The sequence below is a fragment of the Physcomitrium patens genome, chromosome 16 (assembly GCF_059467195.1).
Source record: "Physcomitrium patens ecotype Gransden chromosome 16, ASM5946719v1, whole genome shotgun sequence".
Classification (NCBI taxonomy): domain Eukaryota; kingdom Viridiplantae; phylum Streptophyta; class Bryopsida; order Funariales; family Funariaceae; genus Physcomitrium; species Physcomitrium patens.
Window position 1 is genome coordinate 8,135,397 of NC_143425.1, and position 27,660 is coordinate 8,163,056.

Below are 27,660 nucleotides of genomic sequence, written 5' to 3' on the forward strand. Positions count from 1 at the left end.
ACCCAACATTACCCCTCCGTCCCTCCCTCCGCCATCGCCATTACCCATTCCACCCCAGTACCGATGAATAATATTTCTCACTGCGTCTCGGGATTCAAAGCCCGCCCTCACCCGCCGCAGATTGAAAAATTGAATCTTTCCTTCGTCTCGCCGCCTTTGTAAAATCTCAATCTCGGGGCTCGATCGCCCCGCCAGCGTCTAATTGTGGTTGACAACCAATCCGCCCATCGTATCCTCACACGTGTCATATTGATGGAAATGGACGGCCTTTTCACGGTGACAAGTCCAATGCGGTGGGAATCACGGTGGTGGGTTAAAATATTCTCGAATGGTCTGCCAGGTGGCGTGATCTTGTTGGTGGCGGCGATGAGCGGTCGTTTCCCTTTGGTTTCGCTGCGGAACTCTTGACTTATAATTGTTTTACCCACTGCATGGTTGAAATGAGTCGGGTCTGCGGATGGGTGGGTGGATGAATGAATTAATGAATGGACGAGACGATGGATGAGAACTTGCAGGATGAGATGCTTACTTGCATGTTTTAATTTGCTATCCCAATGTAATCTATTTGTCGATTCAACAAAATTTATTTATATTTAAATTTATTTTTTGTTGTCGTGTTATCCACCTGGTTCAAAAATAGCCGATCAGGACCCACGTTGGACCCTCCCCTCCCTCCCCACCATCTATATCACTTGTTCCTTCTTCTTTCCTTTTTTTGTTATTCTTGTTAGGCCAAACAAGTTCATCTATGGTTCCTATGGGGGAATGCTTCTTGGCCATTGACACACAGAAAGTGGGGGAGAATAGTCCATGGTGACATGGTGCCCATTGCTTGTTTTGACTTCAGAGTAGATGCTGTGTGCAATTCGTATGGAAGGAGTCTTCAACCCCCTGCCCCTACATTTATCACAACCTTGTATCTAGTGCTATCACTTTAACAAAAGAGTTCATTGCTAACTCTATTATCTTATTTTTTTTTGTTTTTTTTATCTGCCTAAGGTTATGATTTCTATTGCAAAGCTAGTTGATAGTGAAGGCTTGTTGACTTAGCTTCCATTTTGATAGCTTTACACATCAAGTCATGTGGAAGAGTTTTGGTTGTGCGGCACTCAATGTGGTGTGTGCGAGTTCAAAACCCTAATTTATTGGTGTGTAAGCCTGGAGTAATTTCTTTTTTGCATAGTTTCTTCTTTGACTTTGTGGCCAACTGATTCTGAGACCCATGCTCATGTGGTAGTACATGTGGTCTGTTAGTCTTACAATGCTTGTGTCGAGCTTGTGTCGAGCTTCTTGCGTAAATATTATAATTTTAACTTCTACTCTTAAGGAGGTTATGTAGGTTATTTTAGAATTATTAACACAAGTTTTACAAGCCAAACTCATTTTAAATAATGAGTTTAAGTTTTATTGTAAATAAAAGAATACAGATGACCAATCTGTACTTATTTTCCTTACCAAAAAAAAAGAAAAAAAAAAGAAAAAAAAAGAAAAAAAAAACCATAGATTTAATAACAGAGTGAGAATTTTAGTTTAAGTAAATTTTTAACAAACAAATCCAATAACGTGTTCTTTATTTTATTTTATTTTATTTTTTTACTTTTTTTATGAAAGTAAAATTACCTGAAACACAGGGTTACATTTATGGTTAACTTATAACTCTCAAATCCAATAAAAGCTGGAAATTATGTACATCACAGAGTTTTCATATATACATATATATATACATACATTTCAATTGAAATCGAAAAGCATTAATATTATTAAGTATTAACAAAAAATGAAAAAAAAGTTTTGATAGTAAATTGCTCCAACTCTTAAATTAATTAAATATGTTGGTACAATCTATTTAACTTTCTTGGAGATGAATATAAAATGTAATCATATTTAAGATTCTGATATGTCATTATACTATCTTTAAATGTATTTTTTGCATGTGGCAATTATAATATTCTACGATTTTTGTCTATTTACAATGTAACTCTAGGTATCTCAACAAGATCACCTACGGTGTGATTGAAATAAAACAGATATGATATTATTATTCAAAATTTAATTTTATATTACAAAAGAAGTAAAATCTAACTTAAATTAATTATTATAATAGCTTGGAAATGTGTAAAATTTATTAATATTAGTTTTGCACCATAAGACATACACTCTTGTTACTTCATTAAATTTATTTTAAAATATAAAATTAAATAAAAATATAAAATATACGTTAAAGTATTTTGATTTTGATTTTGATTTTTAAAATGATGAATTAAAATTCGTTTTTACCTGGTTTTTATTAATTCTATAAAAAAAATTATATTAAATGTTTTAGAGATGTAAATAACAAAATTGTAGTGTTTGTCTCTTGAATTTACTCAGGTGGATGCTAATATTATGATAATTTATTAGTTTCTCTCTAAATAAATTTAGTAAAATTTTAAATACATTTTAAGGCAATTAATACTACTAGAAAACCAATATTATATTTACAAATTATTATTTAATCTATAAATACATTTTTCAAAAATAAGACCAATTTAGAACAAGATACAAATAACTTCATGTTATTTTTTACCAATTTTGGTTACACACAATATGTAATTGTTTTCAACTGTATAAATTAAAATTATAAGTACTTGTTTCTATTATGTTTAGGGATGTTGTTAAAAACAAGTATAAAAAACATTTACTTATTTTAAAGTCACCAGACTGAAAAGACAAAAAAAAAAAAAAAAAAAAAAAAAAAACATGTTTTTTTATTATAATTTACTTTATTTGAAATCTCTTTAGATTATTTATTTATTTATTTATCCTCTTAATGGGTTCTAAATCACTATTCTAGTGTAGTTTATTTAATAAGCAGATTGTTTCTTGTTTAGTAACTAAGTTGCATGAGATCTACCTACTTAAAATTTTATAAGATCTTTTTAATTTAAGTCAATATCATTACAATTTTTTAATTTGGGTAGTATACATTAAAAAATAATATACACAAAAAACACATCAAATATTGGAAATAAATTGTTTATCTAAATGCATTTATAAGTGTCTTATTTTAAAGCTAAAAACATAAAGAAAATATAATTTAAATTATCTCTTTATATCTATATATATATATATATATATATATATATAATTTTTTAGAGTAATCTATTTTTTTAATAAAACATTTGTATTTATATATATATATATATATATATATATACACATGCATTTTTGAAATCTAATTTAAAAAATTTGAATCACAAATTCTTTGCAAGATTACAAAGTAATTTTATTATTTCAAGTTCCATAAAAATAATAAAATTATGAAATTCATATATCTATAAATATATTTTTAATTATTTTTTTCTAGACCCTAAACATATTAAAGCTTTTGAATTTTTTATTTTTTATTTTTTTAATCATATTAAACAAATGGCTAATAATGTAGACTCTAGCTTAGTAAAGATACAAAGGTTTTTATAGGATTGTTTATTCAAGGCTAAAAGATAAGTGGATGTTTAGATTTCGACAATGATTAATAAAATTGGCAATTGACAATTTTATAAGGTTATTTTTAATATAATCTAATTTAGGTAGGTATTTAAAATAATTATATTTGTATTTCAATGCATGTATGTATGTATATATATATATATATATATATATTTATATATAAGAGAATATTAAATAGACCCAAATTTTTACTAAATTTATCCACCCATCCTTACCATCAAGAAGAAGAAAATAATAATAATAATAAAAAAAAACCTCTATATTTATTTTTCTACTATAGGATCTCTATCTAATAAAATCAATCACATTCATCATGATGACTATATTTTTCATCAAAAGTGGGTACATTTAACATTCCCTTATACATATACGTATATATATAATTCTTGTATACACCAATCAAAATACACTTCAATATTTGTTATTAATTTAAAAAAATGAATATAACATGTAACATATTATTTTATTCTACATATATTTTTGCATGTATATTTGTGATTTAATTTTTATTTTATACTTCTTGCATGTCTTTAATAGATTATGGACCTTTTTTTATGCATACGTACCTGCATAAATTATATTTTAAGTTATTTAGTATTAACTTACATCATTTTAAGAGATTAAAATTATTATTTTAAATTATAATAGAGTTTTATTTATTTATTATGTTTATTTTATCAAAGATATCAGAACCCAATTTGATTAAACGAAATTAAGTATAATTTTTTAATTTTGGTCAAAGACCTATTTGGTTGATCAAAGTTTCTAAAAACAATTCTTTCTTTGAAGATTACGAAGAATTTTCATTAAGACAATTTTTACTTCAAGGAAGTAAAATATATAATTGTTGTTGGTTACAATAGATCTTTAGAACATTGTTAATGATTTCATAAATTACTCACTAATGGATGCAAGTTCTAAAATAATAAAGTAGTATAATTGGTATGAAACAAATACTTAGTACAATTACTTGCAAAAATAAAAGGAAAAAGGCCTTCTAAAGATATTGGATCTTGCATTTTAGAATCGTGACATTCATTCAAGATCTCTGAGTCAAGATTATACAGAGCACCTCGTCATAATACTCCATATTGAAAATAATGAATGAATTGTGTTGCAAGTGTATATAAAAACGTGAAAATAGGATTATACAACTGTGGATAATTTTGAATGAGGAATTTTGCCAACTTCAAGATGTTCACCATCTTCCTTCACGACATCCACTAAGTAAGGAGCACCTGTACCTGTATACAAAAACCAAAAATGATACCAAATTAAACAAAAAAACATTTGTGGGTAAACTGAAGAGACGAACAAAGCTACCAAAAAATGCACTAAAACCATTGTGACATAATACCATAAATGATGGAATTCGCAACACACCAGGGGGTAACAGATTCCTGAGGTAGAAATCAAGGCAGGCTCTGCTGTTGATGTCCTTCGCATTACGCACATCCAGCTTACTAGCCTTCCTGCAGCGAACCCATTTGATAACGATGATAAAGTTTAGATTCTTGGAATCTGTTTACATATTTGACACAGGTTCCTTGAGTTTCAGTCAGGACTCTCATGCTGTAATATCGTGAGGATGCTAATTAGTGCATGCTATTGAAAGATCCACTTGACGCTCAAACCGATTCAGACACTTGTAACCACAGAGGTTGGATATATATACCCAGCTCTCTTCAAGGCCTTCGCGAATAATAATGGAAAGTCAGATTGATCCTCATGAGACGTGCCCTGCACAAAATATCATCAAGTTAATAAACAAACTGGTAGTCGATGAAGCCTTGATTGCAGCTCCGAAGCTTATCAACTGGGCATACTTTCATCGTCATCACTCCGTTAGTGAGATTAATGAGCAACTCACTTTCATGGTTAAAAGCTCCGTGGTTGCTGATTCTCCATGTAATTGAGCTCGAGCACGCAGAAACTTATTACGGCTGTTTTGCAATTCCTTCCCGTTAAAGTGTTCCGTATTCAAAAGCAATACTGGCACGTTAGAAGCCGCTCTCTCATAATCAGCCTGCGTACAAATGCGTTTTTCATCATAAAATAGCTCCCAGCATAAAACATAAAAGACAAATCATCAACCATTTCTTTCACATTCCGATGTAAGAAATAATTTAAATCACAATAACTGTACTCCTAGAGCTTTCGCTTGTAGCCAAACTTCCAGGATGAACAATACATACAGAGAGTTAGCATCAAAATCAAGGCAGTCTGATCCTCACCGCCAAACATTGATGATTGTCATGGATAAGACTCCAAAATACAGTAAGCAGAGCGTAAAAGTGCGAAAAAGAGCACATTGGCAATCACAAAATGAAAGAACACACCAAAACTGCAATGTAAATGTTGTGATCCAAACGCCAAAGACAGTCCCATAATTCAGCTCCAACACGCTCGAAAGCTTAGGCTAATGTTGTGAAGATTAAAAGCATACCTTTTCCACAGGAGCCCACCATACATCTTCCGCTATGCAACATTTAAACCTTTCGTCCACACAACACACAGAAATAGCTGTGGCTGCCCCAAAAGAATGTCCATGAATCGCCAAATAGTCGAAGTTCATTCGTCCTTGCAGAAATTTCACATCAAGGCTGGTTCGTCCCTTGATCGCATTAGATTTCTGAGACAGCAATCCTTGATCCAAAGCTTGAAGCACCTCCACGGTTTTCTGGATCTCCTCGACCCTCTGGAAGATTCAAACAAGAACGGGAAATACACAAGTCTTAGTCCACAACAATTCATCGATTCCAACGTTTAAAGGTTTCCACATTGATTGTAATCAAAGCCATTAAAAATGTGGTTTATTCGCTAACCCAGAAAGCCATAGCAAGTGCTAAAATTCACCTGTCTAAGTTGTCTCGAACGGTCGCTCATAGGCACTTCGTTGAAATCAACATCAGAAAAGGCATGCTCTACCCATCTCCTTTTGCCCTGATGATCGTGATATTGAGCTATAACTGCTGACCCATCCAAATGCTCCACAGCTACAACAACTGCCATCTCAAATACTATTTGTTCAGCCAAAATGCTACTAACGGACAAGTCAAAAATTACAGGTAACTCTCTCTACAACTGAAGTTTGCAAAAAGCCTAGCCTTTTAATAAAGCAAAGAACATATCGCGTAATTTTTTCCAAACAGCAAACGAAGTTTTTAGCATGTCGTGTAAAACCTGGTAATGGAATGGTAAAAAGAAACACGTATAGAAGAGTTTAAGAACGATTATAATGTTCGGAACCTAACTGTAACCATGGGAGGCAATATCAATACAAGTTGCTGTATATGTCGTTCGACAGGCCCACATGCCATGAGAGAAAATGACCACTGGTAGGCGCCCTTCTTTGATCAAGCTACATTCTGGAACCAGTAAAGGTTGCTTTACTGATGCTTGCGTTTGTAAGAATGGATAGAAGAAAGGATAAAGTAAATCTGACAGGTATAAACAAGAGTCAGTTATCATACACAGGACATGCAACGAAATCAGAAGTCAATCGCAATAGCTGCAAATAAATATCAGGAGTAGATTTCTAAATCAATGACTGCAGCTAAATGAGGACCAAAATGGAATGTTAAACTTGAAAATGAGAATAGGTCTACAAGCTTCTACAAGTTTGCTCACAAAGTTTTGGTGCCCAAACCCCCAAAGATAAATCTCTCTTTCATCAAACTTGTTAAATTGATAGACACCGGGTTTTTTCTTTTCTCCCCCCCCCTTTTTTTTGCATTTTAGATTTTCCATTTTGATTTCTAAATTTTGTAAAATTGTGGCATAAAAGACAGAGGTTTCATAGTTTTTCTTAAAAGTGCTACTGAAATTGCAACCATCAAATCAGAGCAACAGAAAAGTGTGGAATCGACAGAAAGGAAAAAAAAAAAAAAAAAAAAAAAAAGAAGAGGAAGAAGAAAACAGAAATGAAAACAAAGCAAAATATCTCCTCCAAAACACGTACATGATATCACCAAGACAACAAATCGGCGAAAACCAGTAGTAAGAGGCAATGCTTTGGAGAGAAACCCGCTCAAATAATCCACATTCGGCAACCAACTCCGATACTTCACCTCCAAAATCGACCACGTCTTCTTCGACGCCGTGGGATAAAAAACTCGCATCAACGGCCCCTTCCGCGCTTGGTAGCGTCTCTGCCACAGCTCCTGACCTGGCAGTACCCCTGGACTCACCTATCCGCGTCTTCTCACTTCTCCGTCGAAGCTCAAACTCCGCAAACGACACCCCATACGACCCCAAAGGCTTCGGCAATCCCATCCTTCCTCTCCTACAAATCCTTCCAACACACACACTTTCTCCCTCTCTCTCTCTCGCTCGCTCTCCAATCCCTCAGCTGCCTTCACAGCACAATCAGTCGACGTCTCTGCAAGTGTTGTTGTTTTTTTGATTTTTTTCTTTTTCCAATTGAAGACACAAAAGACTTGAATATGTCAGAACCCGTATATATTACATCTCGTAGGGTGCTTTTACTCCGCACCCTGGTCGCGGTTACTACTTTTCAGAATCGCATGTGCCCACAATCCCGCACGCGTTCACCATCGAATTGGCCACCGACCCGAATACCCACACCGACACGGCGAAAGCCCATTCAAATTTGCCGTTCCGAGATGGGACCCTGTTCAAACCACGAACACAAGTCCTGCGGTGGGAATAGAATCCATCCGACGTTACATTCACACTGCACGTGAAGACAGTTTGGAAAGAATAAGCGCTTTTTGTGGGCGCGGAGGTGTTCACACGGGCTGAGCTGTGTCTTCGCTGCTGCCACGTTGGCTGTCGTCGGGGTTTGTGCGCTTCTATGCTTTTGGCGCGAAGATTTACACGTGTCATCGACGTGTCGTGAGCTTCTTAAAGCCTCGTGTTCATTCTAGAAGAATGGGCACCGAAGCTTCATTGTTCATAACTTTCTTTAGATAAAATTTCTATAGCATGAGGTTCAATATTTGTGTTTGGATATAAGTTGATTATGATTGTTATCATTATCCATTGCTTTCTAAACCTCATTTTTATTCCGATTTTCTGTGTGGGTTGTAAGTAGATTTCCAAGATTCTTAGTTATGGATATTTTAAGGGAATGATGTGGTATGAGGTGTTGAATAATAATAATAATCATAATAAAATTTGTTCACGAACCAGGATAGTAAGAGATTAGTCATTTTTTCGATTTTTTTAGTTTTTTTTACTGCAAAGGTTTACACATATTAAGAGCACTTTCAAAAACTTCCATGAGTTAAGATTGTTTTGGTGATTATAATGTTGTTATTATTATTATGTGAGATTTTGTGTCATTTTGTTTTAGTTCCTTTTCTTTTTCTTTTAACTTTGTGTAGCAATTTCTAAAGTGTGGTTTGAATATCAACAAGTCACCCATAAACTTTCAAACTCATATAAAATATCTTTTTTGGTCAAATTGGAAAGTTTTTGATTGCATATTTATTCATTGGTTTAAAGCTTTATATAGATGTACTAAAAATATACATTATTTAAGCATTATTCACTAAATATGCTACTTTGATCCTAAATCCTGTAATAGAGGTCGAATTTTGTCCAAAGAAAACAATTACTGTTATTGAGTTTTTAATATTAGTTTACGGCATGAAGCCTGTCTTTAAGAGGTGAAAATCAACCGATTTACCTGAGTAACTTGTTACAGAATTCCAGCAATTTCAACTTAATAATGAACATGTTAAAATCTATCTAAATTTGTTATTTCAGAGAAATTATGTCAATCATTTGTGTTATTATTACACAGCAACTATCAATCACATATGAAATTTGAGATAACAGAATCTCTATGGCAGGATGTAAACTTCTACTTCTTTTTCTTTTAAAAAAGAAAACAATTCAAAACAATTCCAAAAAACTTATAGTTCATAACTGTTTGAGTGTTCTCATGTCTGTTTATGTGTATTTCTCTTGTAGTTGTATACTGACTGTAATGTAAATACTATGATTCTTTTTTATTTTTTAAATTTTCTTGTACCGTATACACGTTTTAGTGACAAAATTTATAGATTTATATCCAGAAATTGACCCATGAAAAGTACAAAATAAAGCTCAAAAAATACAAAATGTAAGATGATAAAGCTAAGGTTAAAGCTCATATTGTGAACCTTTTATAATTGGCTTACAACTTTAATTAAAACAAACAAACGGTCACAAATCAATAATGTTGTATTTTAATAGATGATGGAATGACTTCAATGTCCAAAATCCTAAGACTAACATTCTGATATTTTTCAAGTAAGATTTATTTGAACCAAAAAATTATAACAAAAAACGTACCAAAGCTCAAAGATTGCATTTTTTGAAACTTAAAATAAATAATTAAATAATACACACAACAAACTTGTGAAAATTGATCAAGTTGGTCTAAATTATTGATACATTTGTTTAACATTATACTCAAATATTAAGAAATAAAGAAATAAAGAAATAAAGAAATTTCAAAGCACTATTACCTTCAAAAATTGCAGAGACCTAATGTGTTAAATGCTGTATATAAACAAGCTGGAATTAAACCACTTGGTTGGAAGAAATAATGCTATTTATGATTTTTTTAAAAATAAATTCTTTTTTTAAAACCCTGAAACAACAAATCAATCAATGATTTAATGAAAGACTTTTTAATTCATGCTCAAAAATCACCTCAATTGTTGAATAACTCAAGCAGATAGAGTTGCAGCTCTTTCAATGTTGCAGCATTGAAGGCTGCCATGGTGGAATTAGGGGCATATTCCCTATTAAAGTAGAAAAGTGGCATGCATACATCTGGTTCAGTTTTATTGAAAATCAAACTTATTAAGCTATGCAGTTTGACTTCTATGTTGTGGTTTCAATAGTCCTCCATAGCAAAACTTCTGTCAACTACAGTAGCCAACCCATTCTCAACACACCCCCCCCCCCCCATTTCTGACCTATAGGGTGGTGTATTTCCAATCAACTTGGCATGATTAGTTTTGACATCTTATGGTTTCACTTTACTTAATTCACATTTTACCTCAATTCTATGGTGCTAATGGGTAAGAAATTAAGAATTTTTTGCCAACTAAGAAAGTTTGATGAGAAATCAAGCATTTTTTATTTTAATTTTCATTTTAACCTACATGACAAATTTGTGTTGAACAAAATTTTGAGTTAAAACATTAATAGTAATTCTGTTTTTGAGCAAAATGATGCAAAAACAATTGGAATCCTCTTGATTTCTATTTCCCTACATGGGGAGTTTTTAAAAATTTTCATACACATCCTACAGATATGCTAAAATGCTTAAATTATTGGAAATGGGTTGACTACCTTAATGTCTCATCCTAACAACCAAACTCCAGACTCACCCCAGAAGGTCATAATGGTACAGCATGGTACAGACCAGTGATTGGCTTGTTCTCTACTTATTGAAGATTGAAAGAGTTCAGTTTAGATTGCCTTGCAATTATTCTGACATGAAAAATGTGATGCAGGTACTTTGTACAAACTTGAAGTGGCAGTCTTTGTCCAGCTTTCAAGGTAAAGCTGAGATGGTAGAGTAAGAGCCAGCCTCAGATGTTTTTCTCAATGTTTGAACAGCCATGGTCACATCCACATGCTGCAGTTTCCCATCAGATATGGATGCCCAGCTCTGCAGTCAACAAAATCCAGAGCACATGATATCACCATCTGATCGAATTTCTATCTAGCAGGACATCTGAGCACACAACTTTACAGATGTATATCATTGGAGCCTGCTAGGTAGAGACTCTTCCAGCTGATGTTCATGGAGTGTCCAATATGGTGATGTGCATGAGAAGGAAGATAACAGTCTCTTGTGACCTGCTTACTTTGGTAGCACGCTGTGGGTTAGAAGGATGACAGAGGTGTTGTAAAATGTTAGTCAAGGATTGCAAAGATTGGAAGAAATACCAGTTGTTAAGGACAGTTTGTCACCCTGGTCATGGAGATGGCTATTATGTGCAGGTGCAATTAAAATTTGTCAGACTGTTTGAATGCCCTTCTAGAAAGTAGCTTCAAATTGCTTTTTAAAACTGGTGTAGGCTATTAGGATCAGTCATCAGCAAGCAGATGATTCAAGCTGCAATAGTATCATCATTCATTGATTCAGCATCTTGCACCTTGAGGACCAACTTGGCATCTTTTGAATGACCTCAATCTGCTCACATAGACTCCATCTCTACATAAAATAGAACTTTTGGTATGTAGATTAATGAGAATGTTTAAGAATCAATAGTCTGTCTGTACCTGAATATCAAGTGAACTTAAAGCAACAACCCTCCGCGTCACAGCGACAGCACAAGTGCGAACATTTTGATCGCATTGCTACAGAATTTTGAGACGAGTCTGCGATGGCGTCGGCATCTCAAGCGCACAGATTCGTTGAATTGGGTGTTGTGAAGATGATTCAAAGCTCTGAACAAAACATCTACTGATGCCTGTGCAAACTACTCATGTGACGTCGTGAAAATAAAAAGGATACAGCTCACTCATGGACTTCACACTCTGAAAACTTCTTTGGAATGGTTGCAGTTAAGACTTTCAACTTCGTCGGCTATTGTGTTGATCTGCAAGCAGAAATGTGAGAGATCGGTAAACAAAAGCATGCAACACCCCATTACTTCAGCAATTATGCAATGTACACACCGAGTTCCGAAACATCCACAAAAAGATGCATGCGGTCAAGTAGTATGCACGATAAAGGTGAAAAACATATTAATTGAAAATGCCTACCAGTAGTATTTATAAAACTACAACGGAAATTTGTAAAAGGAAACTAATTTCTTAAAAATCTAAAATTGAAGTCTGAAGAAAAATGAACATCCTGAACAAAAAACAATATAATGGTAAAATATAAATCCGTTAAATCATTGTAATTATTAAAATACTATTTCCGGTGTGACCCAAAAAATCATTTCCAAAACAATTCATAGCATCATGCTTAAAGATATCGATCAGAATTCGAAGCCTGCAGGGTCCAAATTGTGCTTGTACCTGCAGCTGGAGTCCACTGGGTACACGATGGTGATAACAGCGTGACGTCGAAGCTGTCATCATCGTCGTCATACCGCATCATGCGCGGTCACAATGGGAAGCCAGTGCATCCGAAGGGAAAAACTCATGGGGTCAGGAGGCACCGAAAATTCTTCGGCAAGACACATGTGGGTGAATTGCCTTACGAAGCACTTGACCCACACACCGAGGCTTTTGAATTGCGGCGCCAGTTTGTGCAAGTAAAGCATTTCTTAAGAGAATGCGCAGCTTGGCTAAAGAAGGAAGAATCGTTTCAGAAAATGAGAAAGAACAATAAATAAGAATAAGAAGCTCGATAGAAGGGTGGTCACCGTTGGTTTTTTTGTCTGAGACGTGTCTGGCAAGGAATAGATCAATCGACGATTTCTAATTCGTGACTTGGCTTCTAGTAGTTGTGCCAATTGTGGTAGGATTCACTCTGGCAATACAAGGCAGTAATAGAGGTACTGATCACTTGATGGAATTTTTGTGAGATGATATAGAAATACAGTAGATGATCATGTCAAGACATGAAACATGAAAAAACATCTTCACTACAACGATGGAGACAAATGTTTTGTCCATGTAAAGCTTTCTCATTCTTCTTTCTAAAGAGACTACAACTCTTAAACTTCCTCCAAACTGAGCCAGTAGTGTTATTCCTACGCTGGCTCGAATGACTAATCGCAGCTCTTGAGCTACATGAGTTGTAGCGACCAAAAATCAGGAGGCACCCTGTATTTTATGGTCAATGTATCGGCCTCGTCCGTTATAATGCAGCAATTTTGGAAAACTGTTGCATTATTCAATGGATGGTATGCACAGTTTTTTCAAGAGAATTCAAGAGGGTATGTTTTGACGGTAATGAAGCTGGCTATGGTGACACCGGGGCCGACTAATAAATGTGCAGGAAAACGAGTCCACGGTCAATTAGTGCGGCGATAACTAGTAATTGGATTCTTCAAGCTAGTATCAGTGAATGTCGTGGTGTACAGCGCTCAAGTCGATCACGACTACAGTTTGGGTGCTGTGGATGCCTGTTTCATATATGAGACATTTGTTCAGATCCTTTAATGTACACACGACTAAGTTGAAGCTTAATAAGTGAGCAATTTCAGGGTGGGAGATTTTGCATGCCAGCAGTCAGGTTTTACCTGGAATTCCCTGTAAGACCGACCCCCCGAACGTTGAGTGGAAGAAGCCACGGAACTGACATACTTTTTTGCAGTTGATTAGCTGGAGCGGCTTCTGCATGCACTATAAGTATTCATGGCAGAACCCAGATCCACAGCACTTGTGGTAGCATCCCATCATTCGAACTGAGAAAGAGGCTATAGCAACGTTACACGCACAATTCGGAACATTCTCAGGTGAAGCTGAGCTTTCAGCGGAGAGACCAAGCTTGCAGGACTAGATCGACGGGCGTTTCTACTCAGTAAGCTTTTGTTCGAAGGGACTTGCGAAAACTGCAGAACCATTGTTGACGCCACCCACTACGGTTTTCACTTCAGGGGGGTTTCATGTTCATCTCCGAGGACCTCAATTGTTCCTGATCAAGTGGTTACACCTTGCTCTTACAGGTCTTCTTTGGCAAGCCCCTCATCACCTTTCTCGCCATTGCAGTGAAGTAACTGAAGCCCACGGCTCACCTCCCCACCATCGGGGTATCATTGTTCCACACCTTGTCCTTGCTCTGATGCATCAAACGGGCCACCACCACCCTCCAAACACGTTGAGAGGGACGTCCTCCACTGCAGCTGGCTCCAATGTAACTGTCCATGAAGAAACGATGTTTCCGTTTGAATTCGTCTGGCCTGTGCATAAACGTCCTTTTCTACCGTATGACGAATTCTCTGATGTCGAAATCCCGACCATCGACTTTACATGCCTGCAAACCGGTGATGAAGCTGGGAAGAAACAAGTGGTGGCTCAAGTCAGAGCCGCATGTCTAGACTGGGGCTTCTTCCATGCTATCAACCACGGAATTCCACTTGAGCTCCTTGATCGAGTGCAAATTCAAGCGCAAAGGTTCTTCGATCTCCCGAAAGAAGAGAAACTGAAGGTTCAAAAGAAACCCGGAGGTCACATTGGGTATGAACATGCTGCCACGGGTCTGAAGGATTATGCCATGGTCTGAAGGATTCACTCTTGAAAAAGACTCACACGTGGAGGAATTTGAGCAAGTTCTGTGGCCTGAGGACGACGATATTGACTTCGGGTTAGTGCTCATTTCAAAGAATGTGAGTGACTCAACATGTTTCCGTGTAAATGAATTTTGCGTCACCTGACAAGAGGACTTTGAAATGGCAGAAGATCGTACCGGGAGTCAACGAGAAGCTGGAGAAACTGGCCACGAAGCTAATGTTGGTGATTGTTGAGGGCTTGGAGGTGAATGCGTCTCACTTTGAGCGATTTGTCGACAAGTCCAGCGGGATCCTGCGATGGAACCATTATCCACCTTGTCCTCAGCCGCTCAAAACTATGGGAATGGATACTCACACAGACTTCAACTTAATTACTGTGCTGCACCAAGTTAGTATTGGGGGAGTGCAACTGCAGAAGGATGGCAGCTGGATTGCGGCGAAGCCTCGTCGTGGCGCTCTGGCTATCAATATCGGCGACATGCTTCAGGTGAGGTAGAAAGATTTCGAAGAAGTTGTTGACAATGACCAGAAGATCCGGGTTGAGAATGTAGATTTAAATCGGTTCCAGCAGTAAGTTCACTGATCAATCTATGACTGTTATGACAGGCGCTGTCTAATGACCTGTACAAGAGTATTCCACACCGAGCTGTAGTGAATAGTACACAATCGAGACTATCTATGGCATATTTCTATGCTCCGTCCCTGGAAACCGAGATTTCCCCCCTCCCTAAACTCGTTCAAAGAAACAACCAGAGCTGGAACTACAAACCGTTCACCGTAGCGGAATTCTTGGCTGCGAAGAAAGAGAAGGTATTCAACACTCTGGAACGCTTCAGGATTCACCAGACACCCCCACAGTGCTCCTCGCATACTACACCGACTGCTGAATACGCATGATTCTCTGTCAATCATTTCCTGAGCTGAATTTGCTACTTTGTAACGAACAGATCATGTTATACACAGCCTTTCAACGAGGCGTGGAATTTCAAAAACAGTATCACTATGAATTCCATGCGTGAACCAGATAGTCATGCACATCGAGTCAATAGAGAAATATCCCGAGCTATATTGCGCTAGAATAAACCCCAACGACTACTTCGTTTGGAATAAAAAGTTAAATTCTAAAACTCTTGTGCAAAGAATAGCACTTGTGCATGTTCACGCATGCAAAACACTTGCTTCCTGAACGTGATTGAGTCAAGCAGGTCTTCCGAAACAACAATGAAGTTATGTCAGCTGTGCAAAGATGTTGCAGGTTTTTGACAACCCATGTTCTGTAATGTAACAATGAGAATTATGTCCAGCCATACCATGATCAAATTTTCTCTAGATTTTCGTACTTCTAAGCGCTGTACAACTGCAAAGACGCTGGTTCATGAGAAGTAGTTGCCAGACTGTGGGTTGTAAAGAAAGGGATGAAGTTCTCTGCTCCAGGACTTACATGTTTGAATATAGACTTTATGTCTCATGTTAGCTAAAAGCATGAATACAAACTTCTAGTGCAAAATTGGTCTTTAACAAGTTTAAAAAAAGAAATGTAATCTTTACAAGAGATATAATGTTTACTACAATTTACCCCACTATGTAGCCACAATCCTTGTTGGGTCACAACCTCTTTGTCACCATATATTTCACCAAGCTTCACAAGTATCTCAATGAATTATTTAGATTTTATAATCTCTACATGACTTACATTTTTGTTTAATTTTGAATAAATTTAGGAGGGTTGTACTAAAGATGTTGTGTATAGAAACTTGGGCACTAATAGAGCCTCTTTCATTAAAATCTATTCTTTTATTACTTAGTTATTTATAAACATTATGTAGATTCACAAAGAACTAAGTAGTATTAGTTCTATTAATATTGTATCATTTCTAAAAAAAAGGTCTAAAAATTACATTTTTTTTTTAAATAAAGTAAGGTGAAGGATAGAATATTTATACTTAGAAAAAATTAGACAAATAATATTGTCAACATGGCTACCAACAACCTCACTACCAATGAATGGCCAAGGTTTAATGGCTTATGGTATACTTTCTACAAACAAAAAATATAAATAAAATTTAAAATGGAAGAAATGTGGGAGCTAGTTTTAGGCAAAAACAAAGCCAACACTGGGTCTACATCAAATGTAGTAGCCAAGGCATTACTAACAAACAAAAGAATAAAGGTACTATCAACAAATCACCACTACTTGAAAAAAGAAAGACCACATTGTGCTTAGAACCCTTTAGAAGTGTATAGACTATTCTATATGCTTGCAAGTTAAAGCTTGCAAAACAACCAATACATATATACATATACACAATGTAGTAGCATTAAAGGTTGTCATGGTGGAATATATATTGCTAATTAAATTCATATACAAATAAATAAATAAATAAATAATATATACACTTAAATAAAATAAAATAAAAATTATAATGATTCTAAAATATATTCTTATTCCTAAAATTAATAATTATTATTTTTTATATTTTATTCTTCTATTGAATTGGATTAACTATAAAACTTCTTAGTTAATTTTAAAAATAAAATTATTATTTTTTTATCTATAATTTATAATGACATATCATTTTTTAAAAGATTTATCCATATTATTATCCAATTAAAATAAAAAAAAATTAATTCCAAATATAAACTATCTTATTTCTACACCTCTACAAAGTTTTAGCTATTTGTATACTCTTTTAAATTCTTGGATATTTACTTTATACAAAACAATCTTTAAGTTTCAAATTGGTGGTATTCCAATACTAGTTGAATATTAAAGCTATATATATATATATATATATGTAATTTTAATTTTTAATTTATTTTTATTATAATGAAATATAATGAAAATATGGCATTGCTATAAATTAAATAATACTATGAAGCTATTATGTACCACCAATAATATAACTTTTGAAATGAAGTATAACTTAGTTAAGTCTTCTTACTAATATAATAATAAACTAATGGAGAATAATCAACAAACATGTCAAGCTATTATTCTTAGTAAGTTCTAAAATAATTTTAAAATTTCAAAAAATATATATATAAAAATAAATAAAAGAATATAAACTAAATCTTACTATAACATTATTAATTAGAGCCATTAAAAACAAAGATATTACTCAATATTATTGATATTGATAATTTATTATTATTTTTTAATTATTTTTAATAAATTTAGTTAAAAATATAAAATTTCTCAATTTATTTTACAATGATATTAAGCTTGAATACCTCAAAAATTAAAAAGTAGTCAAAGATGTTTGCCCAACTTCTTTGGTTATAATATCAAGCATGAGTACTTACTTATATTAAAGATAGGTAAAGATTCAATAATTATTAATTTATTTAGAAATAATATCAAATATAAGCACCTTATTTTTATCAAAGATAGCAAAAGTTGTGAGGTTGCCTAATTCATTTGGTAATGATATTAAGCTTATACCACTCCTAAATAATAAAACAAACACAAATATAAGATTGTCTAATTCATATAGTCATGCTATTAAGCATGAGTACTTCCACATTTGTAAAGTAGTCAAAGATATGACATTACTCAACTCATTTAATAATAATATCTAGGTAGACCATTACAACATATTAAAAGTAGTCAAAGATGTACTATTGTCTAACTTATTTGACTATAATATTAAGCTTAAGTACCTTGACATAGTAAAAGTAATCAAAGATATGTTTAGTTAATTTATTTAGAAATAATACAAAGAATCAATATGACTTATATCTAAATTAATCAAATATGTGTAATTTGTGATAAATATTATATTGAATCAAATATTTCTTTTTTTAGATAAGTCAATTTGTAATTAAAAATTTAATTATAAATCAATAAAAAAATTAAAATGGTGTATGTTTTTATATTATTATTATTTTAACCTAATTTCGTCAATTAGTATTTGTAATAAAGCTTCTAACCACCATTATAGAATAGAAAATTGTGCAAAGATAAATTGCAAACAATCCAATCAATTCAATACATACTTTTTTATAGTTTTTACTAAAAGTCTTTCCAATGATATTAAATTAGTGTTTGTTAGAAATAATATTTTGATGATTTTTTTGATGCTCCAAAATATTATGCATGTACCATATTATTTCCAATAAAAATCTTGTACATTAATAAGTTCAATATTTCACAAAAAATTTGCAAAACTTTAGTTGTTCCAAATGATTTAGGCTCCAAAATTCTTTAATAAGGTCACTCAATTCATTATAACTTGAAGATAAGCTTGATCTTTTAGCTTTTTAAATTCTTTTTAACATCTCTTTTATTATAAAAATACCATAAAATAGATATTTTTTTGAAATTATCATAGAATATATCATTGGAAAAATAATAAACAACTACTTCAAAAAGACACATGGTCATTGTTTAAAGTTTGATTTTTTATACATCTAGAGCCAAATATACAACAATACTATGATTATTTATTTATTTATTTCTAGATTTATTTCAATTTTAATTGTAGATGTTCTAAAATAAATCACTTTTGAAATTGCATGTCATACAATCTTATCTATGATTTTCATGTTCATAACATTAGCCAAAATATCGTCATGCTTTAGATCACAATGTATAATGCACATGTCATGGAAGTAACACATCTCTTTTGTAATTTGATTCATAATATCAACAAAAAATAATATCAGATACTTGCTCTTTTTTTTTGTCATATGTCACTTACATTTATTTGCATCAATTCCATTTTCTTATATATATTATCTTAAAAAATTCACCACTTTTTATTGGCATTTCTTTTTTTTGTAAAATAATATGTTATCAAGTTGAGATGGCATAAATTGGTTAGGATTCTCACTTCTTTGTAAAAATAAAATACATTTTGTCTAACATTTTTTTATTGTATAAAAAAGTTCCAATCTTTTTTTATTTATATACTTATCTAAAAGATCTATAATTGTCTATACTTCTTTTATAGATTATGTATTTTCAAAACTTATCATGTTTGATAATGGTTTTAAAGCATCCAAGTCTCCAACTTCTATACAATGTAAGTCTTTCAACCTTTATAATAGATGCTTTGCTAATCCAAAACATTTAAAATCCTCTTCTCTATTTGCATAGATTAATCTGTTATGTAAAAAGCTCATATTGCCTTCCATTTCATTATGTGTTGCAATATCAAAAGTAAAAACTGTCTTTAAATTTATTAGAATAATGATTTAAAAGCATATTACTTCCTACATTACAACAACATTTTAAATCCTAATGTAGTTTTCTAAAGACCTATTTTTAAAATTTAATTAGAAGATAGCCTCTTCTTAATAATTTTGTTTTCCACAATTTTCTATGAGCAAATATGATTTATTTAATATAAAATATAATTTAATTAAGATAAGCCAAAACTCTAATCTATTATTGTTACAAGTTATTAGGTGGTTAAAAACCTTTGTAATATGTTCAATTTTCTTACATAAATTTGAACATTGGTTTCTATTCAATATGTCTTTTTGATTGAATAAAACCTTAAATGCTCAATATAGACTTCAAATCCTTCTCAAGTATCTCTACAAATACCTTGTATGTTTGATATATTGTTAACATCTTTAACATAATTATCACATTTTTCTATAATGTTTGGAGAACTTGATATAAAAATACCACATACATACCTCAAAACCATCAGTATCTATTCTTGAATTAATTTCAAAGGATATGCCATAATAAATTAGTAATAAATATTTCAATTTCTCTCTCTTACCACTTCCAAAAGATCACACATTAGATTTATTTTGTGTTTCAAGAGGATTCATTGAACACTCTTTTATCTACATTTTTCCATAAAACATACAATTTACTACCTTACATATTAAAATCTGTAATTCTAAGACTAAACCTTTAATCTCAAATAATTTCAAAACCAATAATAATTATTATTATTATATATTTTAACAACCCAACCTTAACCTAAAACCTTAATGAAGACCTCATTAATTCTCAATCATGATCCTAAACTTTAAATGACTTTGGCCTGAATTTGATGTATAATTAAAATAATCTTTCAAAAAGTTGCAATTATACTTTAGGAAATTTACAAAAACAATGCGACATTTTAACATGAAGTTGATTAAATGCACCTTATTTGTGATTGAATAAAAAATATTTGATGAAAAATATTTATAATATTTATTTCAATATTTTTGATATTTATTTAAAGATATTTAAAGAAAATTTATTATTATAAATATAATTATAAATAAAAATTATCCAACTTCTTGGGTTCAAGCTATTCGACCGCCCGAAAAATATATGATTTAGGATTTGGAACTCGCCAGGAACGTATACTCACACCAGCGTATGTTAGTATCTGCCCAGCGCGTACGGTATTCGCACCAGACTTCGTACATACGCCGCCGTCGCCGTTGTGGGGGAGGACGCAAGCAGACGAGGAGGCGCAGTAGGAGCCGGGTGACAGAGGCAAGCAACGGCCACGCTTTCGCTTTAGCTTGGCAGAGCCATGGCAGGCAGTGGCCATGGATGATCCCGGCGTGGCTACCTCGCAGTCAAGCCCCTCCTCCCTGCCCGCTGCGTGCAAGCCCTTTTCTTCTTGCCATCGCGCCTCATACGGGTTCCATTTCGCAGATAGAGTTGCAGTTGTTGTGGGTGTTCGTCATGCTGGAAGAACAGGCCCTGGTGGAGGTTTTTGCTGGGCAGTTGTGCAGCTGGTGGTGGTGGTAATCCTCCTTGCAGATATGGCATCCTTGGCAGTCGTTTCGCCGCTCAATTCCTTGCGTTTGTCGACCCCGTGCTCTGCTGGGCGAGACTTGAGTGGCTTGCACGCGGAGGGATTGCGGTCGCAGGGGAAAGTGCATTTGTCGTGGTTGGGACATGGGATTATTTGTGGTGCTCGCAATGGCGCCGCGAGTGGAGCTCAAGACTTTTTGAAATGTGGGTGCGAGTACTTTCAAGTGAGTAGTGTGGGCAGCGGTGGTGGGCGAATCGGTCGCTTAGTGGATAGGGTAGGGGTGAGGTGTGGTGCGTTCGAGCTCAACGATGGGATTGGGGCGCAGAGTGATAACGAGCTGGTGAAGAAAAGCCTTGGGGACGAATCCGTGGCGGCGATTCAATTTGAGGGTGGTCAGTACCCACCTACTGTTGTGTACGCCCCTGATCGAAGAATCATAGCAAGTAAGTTGCAATTCCGAATTTTGTGAATTGGTGATGGTTTATGTGGAAGAATCCTTGGTTTTGCGGATATCCTGGGGTTTTGGTAGATTTAGATAAATATTGAAATGAAACTTGCCGTGCTGCATTTGTGAGGTGGATGGTGAAGAACACCGAGTAGTTGGGTATTGAATTCGTGGCGGAAGTTGAGAGTGATAAAGCATGAGGGTTGGATGCAGTTGGTGATCTGCATGGAGATTTTGAAAGGGCGCAGTGGGCTCTACAACTTGCTGGAGTTATGAGCAAGGACGGAAAACACCGATGGACCGGAGGCACCACGGTAGCTGGATTTCTACTACGTTCTTGTTTTTCAAATTAAGCGTGCGCTGCTGTGATTTGATCTGAGTTAAATCATGTTGAAATGCGCAATGCTGTTAAGGATTGTGAATGATCTTAGGAAGTGAACCTATGGACTTGGGCGACTTCAGGTCTTGGTGCAAATTGGCGATGTACTTGACAGAGGCGAGGATGAGATAACCATCTTGTCTCTTTTAGCATGGCTGGGCAAGCAAGCCCGCAGCAAGGGTGGGGCTGTTTTTCAGGTTTAATTTAATTGCTTGTTTCACTGAATGCTCTGTAAAGCCATATTATCTTGTCATAGTTGCACACAAATTATATCAGTGTTATTTATTACCAGGGTCTTCTCGAGTTTGAGTCTCGTATCCTTTTTCCAACTTTTGAATTGTTCTTAGCTTGTCCTTTCTTGCAGATACTTGGTAACCATGAGACGATGAATGTAGCTGGTGATTTCCGATATGTTGCTCCTGGCGGATTCCAAGAAGCAGAAGCATTTGCGGAGTACTGTGAATCAGATCATGGTGGGAATTGGGATGCAGCTTTTGAGCTTTGGCACGAAGCATCTCAAGAATTGAAAAAACATCAAGCAGTCGATTTTACTGGCTGGCTACCCATGTTTAATCCCATTAAGGTGCATAAAATTACTTTGCGATGTTGGCTCTCACATGATAATGTCGTTAAATTTTGAGACTTGCATGATTCTAGCAGCTTTCTCTGGGACATGGAAAGTTCACCGTTTCAACGTAGGCACTTATTTTGTTTTATTTCATTAATAACATTTACTTGGGGCTTCTTCGAAAATAGTATGTTGGGTTTCTGTTACCAGTAATCCATTATGATATGATGAGTGAAGTGTTTGTGTTTCTTTGGCTATATATCATATTCAGATGCAAAAGGGAGTTGCGGCAAGGACGAAGCTTTTGTCTCCAGGAGGGCCGTTGGCGAGGCAATTGGCTGACCATGGTGTTGTTTTGAAAGTGAATGATTGGTTATTTGCACATGGAGGTGTTCTGCCTCATCATGGTGAGTGACACCGACGTAGTTATATTTACATGTGTATATACTTTTGTTTAGATGTGGGGTTCAGATTTTCGGTAACAGATTATAATTTTTCAATGCCTTCTATTGTTGTTGCTGAACCTTGATTGGCTTGCGATTTGTGTTTTTCCGTCTTTGAGACCCCCCACTGATCAAGTCTGCTGCTGTGACTTGTATACTAGATGCACTGAAGTCACTGAGTTAACTGGGTCTACAATTTGCAAATACTGATTTTACTTCACTAGATGGGCATTAGAGCTGCGTGACAGTACTCTTTTATGCGAGCATTCGTAAAATCTTTTTTTTCCTTATGGGTTCATGCAGTGGAATATGGGTTGGAGAGGATGAACCGGGAAGTAAGCTTGTGGATGAAGAATATAAATAATAGATGGGGCCAGCCCGCTCAAATGCCTTTTATTGCTGTCAAAGGTTTCGACAGCATAGTGTGGAGCAGGTTGTACTCTAAGGAGAACTTTGATAGACCCCAAGAGAGGATTCAGGTACTTCACCTAACCCAGTATCCAGTTCTCAGCAGTGCTGATGCTTTTGTGAATTCTATAAATTCAGACGCACTTGCATTACGCTAAAATTGTAGCATTGGGCTGGTGAGATGGCTGGATTTTATTTGGATGCTACTTTCCCAAATTAGTGGTCACACCAACTTGCTCAAACTCCTAATTGCAAGTTGTACTAGAACCTTTCGAAATCTAGTGAACCAGTCGCCTCTTGGAGCTCCTTTGTATTCGTCACTTCCCCTTTCAAAACAACGGACGGATTTCAAGAGAGGACGAATTCAAATTATACTAGCAAGTGGTTCAAACATCGTTTTTGTCCAACACAGGGGTAAGTCTCAATGTTAGCCACCATCTGGGCAATTTTTACATGGTATTCACGTTTGTCAATGGTTTTATGCAACCCAGGCATGTGGAATATTAACAGCAGCACTGTCTGCAACAAATTCAAGAGGCCTTATTGTCGGCCACACTCCACAAACAATCGGTGCCAACAGGTGTGTTCAAGTCTCATTTTTGTAATTATAGTTCGCTTCTATTTTGAAGGAACTCCAGCACATGTTGTAGTCGGTAACATATTTTACGCACGTAATCCTCGGTTCACCAAGTTCAGGTGGTGACCTTTTTCTTGGTTCCTCTATCTAACTGTAGGAACGTAGATTGATAACCAACTGAGTTGCTGGTGCTATGTTCTTATTTTTTCTGTGTAGCAAATGCGATGGGCGTATTTGGCGAATAGATGTTGGCATGTCTAGTGGAGTTCTGCATGCTCTTCCTGAGGTAACATGATAGCTTATTTGCTTTGTCCAGGTACATGTATGCAGCATGTTCCTATGTATATAACTATTTTAAAGAAGCACGGATCAATTCACGTCGCTGAGAGTGAAACTTAGAGGAAGCGATTTATACCTTCAGGTGTTTCGTTTGGAAACTGATATTTTGGGCAAACTTATCTTCCGACAAACCTGCCACTGAAACTTTGTTGATGCAGGTTTTAGAAATTGTCGACGACAAAGTAAGGATATTAAGTGTTGCGGAAGAGTTCCGCCAGGAGGAGGAAGAGCCTGCTGAAGAATCAACTTGGAATGGCAAGATGGAAGTGCAAAATTACAGATCATAGTGCGTTGTCATTTAAATATTTTTAGCAGGAAAACCTTCTGGTTGTAAGGGCTTGGAGACTAATTGCTTCGAGTCTCGTACTGAAGATGAACATGGATCTTTTCTTCAGATTCTATTAAACTTGTGCAGCAAATTACAATTAAGAAAAAAGTTGCTTCATGTTTACCACCGTGTCACAGTAAAATCTGTGATTTTCGATTTCGATTAGCGCAAACAATCTGCATGAAGACAAGCAATTCTGGAATGCACGCGAAACAATGACAGCAGCATCACACCCCCAAGATTAAATTTCTCTGGTGGGCTGCGACCATGCTGGGGTTCGAACCCAGAGTCTCCTGCTCCGTAGGCAGGCGCCTTATCCATTGGGCCACACGGTCCTAGGGCTACTCCGTCGAACCCGCTCGGTGCCAGAACTATCAGACAGTCAGCATATATATTTATTTTTAATAACACCGGTTTGCAATTTTACGTGCTTTACAGTTCTTATCATGTTATTTTTTTCTTTCTGTTTTCTTACATTCTTTTATTTTCTTTTTAATTCTTCCTATTTTCCTTATTGATTGATTGATTGATTGACTTATTTATTTTTCTGTTGTGGTGAGCAATATCTCTTCGATTTTTGAATATATAACTATTCAAAATAACAGTGTTCAGGAAGGGCTCAAACACTGTTCCTCATGAATTATTTGCCGATTGCACAGGATTGTGTCCTGACTAGGTGTCCATTTGATTTCTGAAACTGTAAGATAGTGGACTGTGAAAAAGTAGTGAAGAAATGAGATACAGAAGTAATGTATTAATGTGTGATTTAATGATGTTAATTATTGTTGGTCACATTATCATCGAAGTTATTTTTATCTTATTGTATTTGGTACTTTTCTTGTCTGGATATCCAGTCCTTTTCAAAAACCATTGTTTCTACCACAGAAATGTTGGTTACAAAATAAATATTATGGCACATCTCTAAAATTTAATTTGTGAATTTTATGGTTAAAATTTCAACTCAATAAGATTCTTCCTCTATGTAGTCAAAATCCTTACTTTTTCAGAATCTATGTGCTTTGATAGCATGAAGAGCACATAAAAGGTTACTATTGGGCTCAGAGAGAGTGGATCTCACAAGGGGTCCACCGTGTTTCCAGCCATATATTAAAGAATTCTTTTCATAGATTGAATGTAATGTGTTCTAAGAAAAATAAAATAGCTAAGTGGAAGTGTGCCAAAAACACACTACAATTCATAATTGCTATAAAAATGTGTTTATTCTGGTCTTGTTTTCATAACAGGATTTGTGATACTCACTTTGTGAAATAAACCTTTTACATACTAATGATTTAAAAATATAAAATAAATTCTCGTACTTATTAAATCTCAACTATCATTTAAATCCATTTTTCACAACACCCATCTCACACAACTTACAAATTCATTTCCTTTCATTCTGTAAATCCACAATCTCATTTAATGAACAGGAACAAAACAAATCTAAAACTCCACTTTGGAAGTCACAACAAATGCATTGTGACTTGCAACTCCTTAAAAATCTAGTGGAGTAATTCCTCAAAAAAGGAGATGCAAGACTCAACCACTAGAAACCACAAACAAGTTCCAAAACAAAGGAAAAAAAAATGAGTTTGATTACACCCACAAACGAACGAATGTGTAAAGAATTAGTTGAATGAATGTAGAATATGTGAATTGGGTGCAGTGGCCATGTTTCCACATGAGGAATGGTGGTGGTCGTGGTGGTGGTGGGAAAAGGTAGTGTGTTTCCCACTCGCTTGGCAGTCCCAGTGTGCACGATCAGTGGGTGAAAGAGGAAGGAACCAACAAAACACTCATGGACGCAAAGGCACGGAATGAGAAAAAGGGGAGAAAGAGAAAGAGACAAAGACAAAGAGACGGAGGTTTGGTATCAATGCTGCCCCAGGAGGAGGAGGAGGAAAATGAGGAGTGGTCATGAGTCCGTGGCATCTATTCTAGCTCCTCCTCCTCCTCCTCCTCCTTGCATTGCATTGCAGTGTAGTGCAGTGCAGTGCAACTGACTGACACAGCATGGATTCATGCATTCAACGCTGGGGAAGCAGCAGGCCCCTTCCGCACCCATCAAAAGCCCGTTCTGTCTCCATGTGCCCGCACACAACTTCTGTGGTTCCGGACTTCCCAACACTCCCTGTGAGCTTTCCTAGGACTCACTTAAGTAGGAGACGAGAATGAGCCTGGGTGTTTTGGAATGGCTTGCCCCACTCGTTGTCATCCCTAGCTCACTGTTTTGTTTATATTGTATTATATTGTATTATATTTGTTTAAGACGTGAGGTGTGGAATGGATTTTACCCAGGAGATTTGTCTTTCCAGGTTTTTTTCACCACGACGGTGGTCGGTGTTTGACAACGTACAAGAGTGGGGTAATTGTTCCACGGAGGCTTCACGAGCAGAACATGGCGAATGCTGTCTCCCTTGCAAGCAGCAAATGATGAGCTAATACATCATTCCTCGCTGTTGTGTAACATGGGCCCTGAGTCCTGTTTAACAAACCCCAATTTGCACGTTCTTCAGAAAATGGTTTTTTTCATTCCCTTCTTTTCTTTGTAGTTTTATGTGTGTGTGCGTGCGTGTTTTTTCTTTTTTCTTTTTTCTTTTTCCTCTTCTTCTTCCTGTTGGCGTAGGAGTAGAGTTAATCTCCCTGCGTAGGGGTGGCAGCTTGACTTTCGATCCGCTAAAAAGGTATAGTACAAGGCTGCAGCAGCTGCTGCTGCTGCTACGACGGGGCCACCACGAAAGAGGAAAAAGAGGTCGGGAATCATGTGAGGAGGATGGAAGAAGGAAGTTGGGTGGGGTGGATC

General features: G+C 35.4%; 2 protein-coding genes, 1 long non-coding RNA gene and 1 other non-coding gene across 6 annotated transcripts; 2 read left to right on the forward strand and 2 right to left on the reverse strand.

Annotated features, from left to right (window-relative positions):
• Nucleotides 1–4,587: 4,587 nt before the first annotated feature.
• On the reverse strand, nt 4,588–8,039 carry LOC112293777 (uncharacterized). 2 transcript variants are annotated; one of them, XM_024543599.3, is made up of 8 exons: nt 7,451–8,039; nt 6,744–6,929; nt 6,346–6,494; nt 5,936–6,187; nt 5,360–5,515; nt 5,165–5,229; nt 4,873–4,961; nt 4,588–4,733 (listed from the first exon to the last, which is right to left on the reverse strand). In XM_024543599.3, exons 1-8 carry the CDS (start codon nt 7,608–7,610, stop codon nt 4,636–4,638), a joined length of 1,155 nt encoding a protein of 384 aa, XP_024399367.1. In that variant the 5' UTR covers nt 7,611–8,039; the 3' UTR covers nt 4,588–4,635. The 2 variants fall into 2 exon arrangements, with proteins under 2 accessions (XP_024399367.1, XP_024399366.1); XM_024543598.3 differs by having other exon boundaries at nt 7,560–7,901.
• Nucleotides 8,040–21,104: 13,065 nt separating this feature from the next.
• LOC112293092 (shewanella-like protein phosphatase 1) lies at nt 21,105–24,980 on the forward strand. The gene is made up of 9 exons (XM_024542169.3): nt 21,105–21,813; nt 22,029–22,129; nt 22,278–22,391; nt 22,559–22,777; nt 23,034–23,169; nt 23,509–23,684; nt 24,105–24,193; nt 24,407–24,476; nt 24,688–24,980. The coding sequence occupies exons 1-9, from the start codon at nt 21,159–21,161 to the stop codon at nt 24,814–24,816; spliced, it is 1,689 nt and encodes a 562-aa protein (XP_024397937.2). The 5' UTR covers nt 21,105–21,158; the 3' UTR covers nt 24,817–24,980.
• A 139-nt stretch (nt 24,981–25,119) lies between these two features.
• Nucleotides 25,120–25,192, reverse strand: TRNAR-ACG (transfer RNA arginine (anticodon ACG)). The gene has a single exon. It is a non-coding gene; the product is annotated as a tRNA-Arg (tRNA).
• Nucleotides 25,193–26,751: 1,559 nt separating this feature from the next.
• On the forward strand, nt 26,752–27,642 carry LOC149987630 (uncharacterized). Of its 2 annotated transcripts, XR_016507044.1 has the most exons (3): nt 26,752–26,990; nt 27,173–27,379; nt 27,509–27,642. It is a non-coding gene; the product is annotated as an uncharacterized LOC149987630 (long non-coding RNA). The 2 variants fall into 2 exon arrangements; XR_016507045.1 differs by lacking the exon at nt 27,509–27,642 and having other exon boundaries at nt 27,173–27,416.
• Nucleotides 27,643–27,660: the final 18 nt, after the last annotated feature.

What these genes read in the sequence shown, in the direction of transcription:
- LOC112293092 (XM_024542169.3), top strand. Translation starts at nt 21,159, where the DNA reads ATGGATGATCCCGGCGTGGCTACCTCGCAGTCAAGCCCCTCCTCCCTG. An exon ending in AGGGTGGGGCTGTTTTTCAG is followed by an intron (nt 22,392 to 22,558) that starts GTTTAATTTAAT and finishes CCTTTCTTGCAG; the next exon opens with ATACTTGGTAACCATGAGAC. An exon ending in AGGTGTTCTGCCTCATCATG is followed by an intron (nt 23,170 to 23,508) that starts GTGAGTGACACC and finishes GGGTTCATGCAG; the next exon opens with TGGAATATGGGTTGGAGAGG.
- LOC112293777 (XM_024543598.3), bottom strand. Translation starts at nt 7,764, where the DNA reads ATGGGATTGCCGAAGCCTTTGGGGTCGTATGGGGTGTCGTTTGCGGAG. An exon ending in AGACGTGGTCGATTTTGGAG is followed by an intron (nt 6,930 to 7,559) that starts GTGAAGTATCGG and finishes TATACCTGTCAG; the next exon opens with ATTTACTTTATCCTTTCTTC. An exon ending in CGGAGCTTTTAACCATGAAA is followed by an intron (nt 5,230 to 5,359) that starts GTGAGTTGCTCA and finishes TATTTTGTGCAG; the next exon opens with GGCACGTCTCATGAGGATCA.